Genomic DNA, 7,218 nt, shown 5'->3' on the forward strand with positions numbered 1-7,218 from the left:
TGTATTTGACTCGTGTGCGACAGCAGATCAAATTGGCGCCGTTGTCGGGGACTCTCTCATAACAATATTAACCAGTTTTAGAGTATTACTAACCATCCTAACAATTATTTCTTCTTGTTTTATTGCTCTACATATTCTTGTTCTTGCCTCTTGGATTTAAACAATAGATTCATAATTATGATATTCGATAAGATTTCAGAGGATTAAATGAATGTTTTCAATTATTGTTAACATTTATTGAGAATATTGAAGAAAAGTAATTACTACACACTCGCTAAGACAATATTCTCAATAAATATTTTTTATTTGTTAAAATTTAAATTATTCCTATAAAATTAAATTCCACATATTTAAAATCAAAACAATCATCATTATTCTATCAATATAATTTTCTATGATGCATAAATAAATTAGCAATTTACTTTTATTTCGATGATCGTTACTCTTATAGCAACATTTTTATTGTTATCATCTCTATTATATTTTTTTAAGGATGTACAATGTAGATTAATAATATATTTTTATTTTAAGAATTATTATCATGATATGTAATATCTTAAAAATTAATTATACTAGTAATCATTATCGTCATCTTAGTTAAAATTTTCAAGAATAAATTGAGAAAGTTATACTCATTTTTATTTTGAGAGTCATTATCATGATATAAACTACGATGTAGATTATATCACACACTAACATTGAAGCATCACACACCTTAAAAGTATATCTTAATATTGGTGTAATTTAAAAAATTAATGGTCTATTGATTTTATTTTACTTATTACATATACATATAACATGAGTAAAGTAATATAAAATTAATAGTTATATCTATACTTATAAGATAACATGATAGTCTAATAAAAAGTGAAAAAAATTAATTTGATTATTTGATATTATCTTTGTAGTGATTCTTTAAAATATCATTTGAGCATGCAATAACTATATATTTTTATTACATTGAAATCTTGATTGGATACCTCAAAATTTTCTATCGCAGAAAAGTCTTTTAAAATCATTTCAAATCCTAATTTAAAACATCTCCTTATCTATTTGGTTTGGTAAATTGTTCATCCTCAACTCATCCAAATAGAAAGACTAATGTTATTAAAACACAAAGTTTGACATAAAATGAGACACAAATACAATAATGTGATCATTTTGTATACGGTAATATATTTGTGTCTCATTTTCTATTAAATTTTGTGTTCACGTAACATTGAATCCGTTTGTTTAAGATTTTTTAAAAGTAGTTTTTATTTTAAATCTTTAAAAATGATTTTTATGAAAATTTATTTAAAAATAGTATAAGTTGACTTATTTTTATCGATAAAAAATAATTTTGACATTCAAGAACTCATATATTTATTATTAAATATTTTAACATGATAAATCAAATTTTTGTAAAAGAAGTATCTTTCAAAAATAAAAGAGTTTCTCAAAATAACTTTTTTTAATCATTTTTTAAAATTTTATTATAAAAAAAAGTTATAATAAATAAATGAAATATTTAAAATAATATTTCAAAATAAAATATTTAAATCATTTTTTTATTTGAAAGTTTTATATTTAAAATTATTTTTTAAAAATGTTAAGAAAAAATAAAGTATTATAAAAATGATTTTTTAAAAAAAACTTACCCATTATTCATATAGAAATTCTCGATAGCATATAGTAAAACAGACTTTTTGTAGAAACTGTTAGACCTTTCTTATCCTTTTGAGAAACAGCTACATCGATACAAATCCTCATTCCTCAATCAATTCAGAACAATACCCTTCCGTCCGCGAAAACCAGCCATTGCCTCCCTTCCTTGTTGACTCCATGCATGGCTTGGCTTGCCTTTCCATCACACCCAACACGAGCCCACTACTTACTCAATCGAAACCCCAATCTTCCTCAAACCCCCTCAACAACACACCAAAACACTTTCCAAAACTCACAAACAAAGGCAACACCTCAATCCATCACCACATCTCAGTTCTATGCAAGGATGTCAAAATCCGCGAAGCAATCGAATCGCTTTACGAATTGCAATCCACACACGTGTACGTAGGACCTGACATCTACGGAGAACTCCTCCAGGGATGCGTGTATGCAAGAGCCCTCGGGTTAGGTCTTCAAATCCATGGCCACGTCATCAAAAAGGGTCCTTCCTTCGCTACAAACGAGTTCGTCGAGTCAAAGCTCGTCATTCTTTACGCGAAATGCGGCGTTGCTGACGTGGCAATTCGCCTCTTTCGTAATGTTAAGAACCAGAACCTCTTTTCTTGGGCCGCTATTGTGGGCCTGCAAGCCCGAACGGGCCTTTCCCATGAAGCGCTCTTTAGTTACGTCGAGATGATAGAGAACAGCTTTTGCCCCGACAACTTCGTTGTCCCCAATGCTTTGAAGGCATGTGGGGCCCTCCGATGGGTTGGTTTCGGGAAAGGACTTCATGGTTACATTGTGAAAATGAATAACTTTCATGATTGTGTTTATGTTGCGACTAGTCTTGCTGATATGTATGGGAAGTGTGGGATTTTGAAGGATGCGGACAAGGTGTTTGATGCTATGCCTGAAAAGAACGTTATTGCTTGGAACTCAATGATTACGGTTTATGCACAAAACGGAAAGAATGAGGAGGCTATTAAGCTCTTTAGAAATATGAGATTTCAGTGTGTTGATCCTAGTCAGGTTACTTTGTCGGGTTTTTTTTCAACTTGTGCTAATTTGGAAGCAATCATGGAAGGAAAACAAGGGCATGCTCTTGCTGTTTTAATGGGCTTGGAGTTAGGTAACATTTTAGGTAGCTCTATTATGAATTTTTATTCTAAGGTTGGTTTGATTGAGGAGGTTGAATTAGTTTTTAGAAATATCATTGTGAAAGATGCTGTGACATGGAATTTGATGATATCCAGTTATGTGCAGTTTGGAATGTTTGAAAAGGCACTTGAGATGTGTCATTCGATGAAGTATGAAAGCTTGAGCTTTGACTGTGTGACATTGTCTTCTTTATTGGTTGTAGCTGCGGATACAAGAGATGTAGGACTTGGTAAGAAGGTGCATGGGTTTTGTATTAGGAATGAGTTTGACTCTGACGTGGTTGTGTTGAGTGGCATCGTAGATATGTATGCGAAATGTGGGAGAATGGATTGCGCAAGAAGAGTTTTTGGTTTTGCGGCGAAGAAAGATATTGTGTTGTGGAATACAATGTTGGCAGCTTGTGCGGAGAAGGGTCTGATTGGGGAGGCTTTGAAATTGTTTTTCCAAATGCAACTGGAGAGCATTCCCCCAAATGTTGTTTCGTGGAATTCTTTGATATTTGGTTTCTTTAGAAATGGTCAGGTTGTTGAGGCTCAAAACATGTTTTCGGAAATGCAATCATCGGGCATTATGCCTAACTTGATCACATGGACTACTATGATATCTGGTTTGGCTCAAAATGGTCTTGGTTATGAAGCTAATATGGTTTTTCGGCAAATGCAGGATGTGGGAATGAGACCGAATAGCATAAGCATAACTTCTGCACTCTCAGCATGCACCGATATGGCATTTTTAAAATATGGAAGGGCAATTTATGGGTATGTTATGAGGCATTTCACGTCTGTTTCTTTTCAAATTACAACCTCTATTATGGATATGTATGCCAAATGTGGAAATTTAGACGATGCCAAACGAGTTTTTGATACGTGTTTAATAAAGGAATTGCCTGTGTACAATGCAATGATATCTGCTTATGCCTCACATGGTAAATCTGCAGAAGCCCTTGCACTTTTCAGAGAAATGGTGAAAGAAGGTATAGTACCAGATGACATAACTTTTACTAGTGTCTTGTCAGCATGCAGCCATGGGAGATTGCTGAAGGAGGGCTTAGAGCTTTTCAAATATATGGTGTGTGAACTCCAAATGAAACCAAGTGAGGAACACTTTGGTTGTTTAGTTAAACTCCTTGCTAACGATGGCCAATTAGATGAAGCTCTTAGGATTATCTTCACACTTCCAAGCCCTCCAGATGCACACATATTAGGATCTCTACTTGCAGCCTGTGGTCAGAACCATGAGATTGAACTTGTAGATTATATAGCAAAATGGTTATTGAAATTGGAGCCAAATAATCCAGGGAATTATGTAGCTCTTTCAAATGTCTATGCAACTTTAGGAAAGTGGGATAAGGTATCAAACATACGGAGCTTCATGAAAGAAAAAGGCCTAAAGAAGATTCCTGGATGTAGCTGGATTGAAGTTGGACAAGAACTTCATGTGTTTATTGCTAGCGACAGATCACACCCTGAAAAAGAGGAGATTTATATGATACTGGAGTTATTGGGATTTGAATTGTATTATGCAAAATATAACCCTATGTACAGTTCTGCTTGTAATACAAGAGACCTGATTTCTTTGAAGGAATTTCATGCGTGACTATTAGCAAATGCATCTGAAAGAAATAAACTTATAGGAAGTATTTATCATCAGATCAAACCCTTAAAAGATCATGGAAGTAAATTGGTAGCTTTGAGGGATGTACTCCCTCCTCAGTTCTTAAATATCTAAGCGAAAGTCAAAATATAATTGATTTATTTTGACTTTTGTTTTTATATAAAATCAGCTTTTATATAAAATCAAATGAAGAATATTTTCTAAATCTCGAAGTGGGCGACACCATGATTTTAAGAGTACCTCCAATGCTGCAATCTAACATTGGTTTTTTAAGTGGGGGTTCACAATGACACATTATTTTGAAGGAATCCATCCATTTTTATTTTTATGGTACAATTTTTAAGAATTTATATCTAGGTCACAACTTTAACTCTTATATTAATATTTTTATTTAGAAAGTAATTTTATTGCAATTTAAATACAAATTTAAATATTTTTAATTAATATTAATATAAAAAAAAATTGAATAAAAAAGAAAAATAATAAGAATTCAAAAACAAAAAAAGATGAACTAAAATTTTGCTTACAATAATTGAAATTAACGTTAAATACATGAGATTAAAAAATAAAGCTTAATTGTAAATTTGGTTCTTTAGATTTGTTTTAGGTTTTAAGTTAGTCTTTGACGTGGTAAAAAGTTTAAGTTGTTCCCTTACATTTTAAACGTTTTAAGTTGGTCTCCCAAACGTTCTCTCAAGTTAGTCACGTTTATATAAGTTACTCATGTTAGTTTTATTTTATCTCTGTTTATTTTAGACTATACGGCTTATGGGAGTCTAACATACTTCAACCAGATGTACATATCTGTTCAGTACACATTTTCAATTAAATTAGGGTTCCATCACAAAATCAAAACCCCCAATTTGATTCCCATAAAATTAGGGTTCCATTGGTTGCGATTTGTGTTTCTTTAGAAGCGAAAATGTCTTCACGAATGTTGTATTCAAATCAAGTCATCGTCTTCAAAGATTTTGAAGTTCACAATTGTGTAATAAATGTTAAATGTAATTCAAATCTATTTATAATTAGTTAGTTAGAATATAGTTAGAATATAGTTAGAAGTTGGTTAAGTTTGTTGTAACTGAATCAACAAAAAACTGTTTCTATAAAAGCCTTCAAAACCAAGAACAATCTTGTAATGCTTAACCAGAACATTCTCCAGACTGTCTAGATTGATAATCAATCTTCGTTTTTTTGACTTTGTTTTTCTTCTCAATTTCAATTCCTCTCAAATATACAACCTGTTCTAACAATTGGCATCAAGAGCTTGGGTTCTAAACCTTGGGAAACACGAGTGCAAGTGTGAGGGGGAATCAAAATTGGGAAACACAAGTGTAAGTGAAAGAAGACATGAATGGAGGAGGATTTCCATCGAATTTGCCAATTCTGGATGGGAAGAACTGGGAGAGGTGGTCTGCATCAATGAGATCGTTGCTGGGAGCTCAAGAAATATTTGAGATTGTTCAAGATGACTATGAACAACTTGGTGCGAATCCAACAGAAAGACAACAAACAACTTTCAAAGATTGCAAGAAAATAGATTGCAAGGCATTGTTCTACATCCAGCAAAGTGTGGATTCAAACAATTTTGAAAGGATCTCAAAGGTATCTACATCAAAAGAGGCATGGGATATCTTGGTGAAACACGGGTGATGAAAAATCCAAGAAGATCAAACTTCAAATGCTAAGAAGAAAGTATGAATTACTGCAAATGGTGAACAATGAGAATGTGACCGACTATTTTAATCGAGTGCAGACAATCACTAATCAGATGAAAACCAATGGAAAAGTGATGACTGAGGTTGTGATCATTGAAAAAAAATTTAGGACACTAACACAAAGATACGATCACATAGTGGTGGCTATTGAAGAATCAAAGAACCTTGATACAATGAAGTTGGAAGATCTGCAAAGCCCCCTAAAGCTCATGAATTAAGGGTAAAAGAAAGAGATGAGGCACAAACACAAACACATGCACTGCAAGCTCATATCAGCAAGAAGACCAATCAAGATGGAGTAAAAAAACAAGAAATGGAAGGGCTAGTCAAGATGGCACCAGAAACAGGATAAAGATGAGGAGGCTGGAGGATCAAGAAGTCAACAAAATAGTGATAATAAAAGCAAAAAACCATCTGGTAAGAAGAAGTTTGACAAAAGGAGGGTTCAATGTTATAATTGTAAAAAATATGGGCATTTTGTAGTTGAATGCAGATCCAAGAAAGTACAAAGAGATTATGGTGAAGCTCAATTGGCCCAGGCAGACAGTTATGACTTAGATGAAATGTTACTGATGGCTTCTACAAGCATGGAGGATGACTGTCCAGGATTGTGGTACCTTGACACAGGGTGCTCGAATCACATGACTGGCCATAAAGATTGATTTGTATGTATTGATGAGAAGCTGAAAAGGGAAATCAGATTTACAGACAACAACACAGTAACAGTTGAAGGAGTTGGCAAGATCTTGATTCAAAGAAGGGATGACAAACAATATTTCATATGTGATGTGTTGTATGTGTCAAATATGAAGAACAATTTGTTAAGCCTTGAACAATTACTGGAGAAGGGATACTCAATGAATATGGAAAATGGACAAATGAAGATGTTTGATAATGCACAGAGGCTTATCTTGAAGGCACCATTGTCCAAGAACAGAACCTTCAAGATTGAAATCCAGATCAATGATAATCAGTGTCTTGCTGCAGAAATCAAGAGGGAAGACTGGCTATGGCACCAGAGATTTGGACATCTAAATTTTAGAAGTCTTCAAATGTTGCAAAGTAGTGATATGGTGATAGG

At 33.3% G+C, this 7,218-nt stretch overlaps 1 protein-coding gene across 1 annotated transcript; it reads left to right on the forward strand.

Annotated features, from left to right (window-relative positions):
• Nucleotides 1–1,686: 1,686 nt before the first annotated feature.
• On the forward strand, nucleotides 1,687–4,416 carry LOC101507631 (pentatricopeptide repeat-containing protein At5g55740, chloroplastic). Its single transcript, XM_004507567.4, has one exon. The coding sequence runs from the start codon at nucleotides 1,825–1,827 to the stop codon at nucleotides 4,399–4,401; it is 2,577 nt and encodes an 858-aa protein (XP_004507624.1). The 5' UTR covers nucleotides 1,687–1,824; the 3' UTR covers nucleotides 4,402–4,416.
• Nucleotides 4,417–7,218: the final 2,802 nt, after the last annotated feature.

This window comes from Cicer arietinum, chromosome 1 (assembly GCF_000331145.2).
Source record: "Cicer arietinum cultivar CDC Frontier isolate Library 1 chromosome 1, Cicar.CDCFrontier_v2.0, whole genome shotgun sequence".
Lineage (NCBI taxonomy): Eukaryota > Viridiplantae > Streptophyta > Magnoliopsida > Fabales > Fabaceae > Cicer > Cicer arietinum.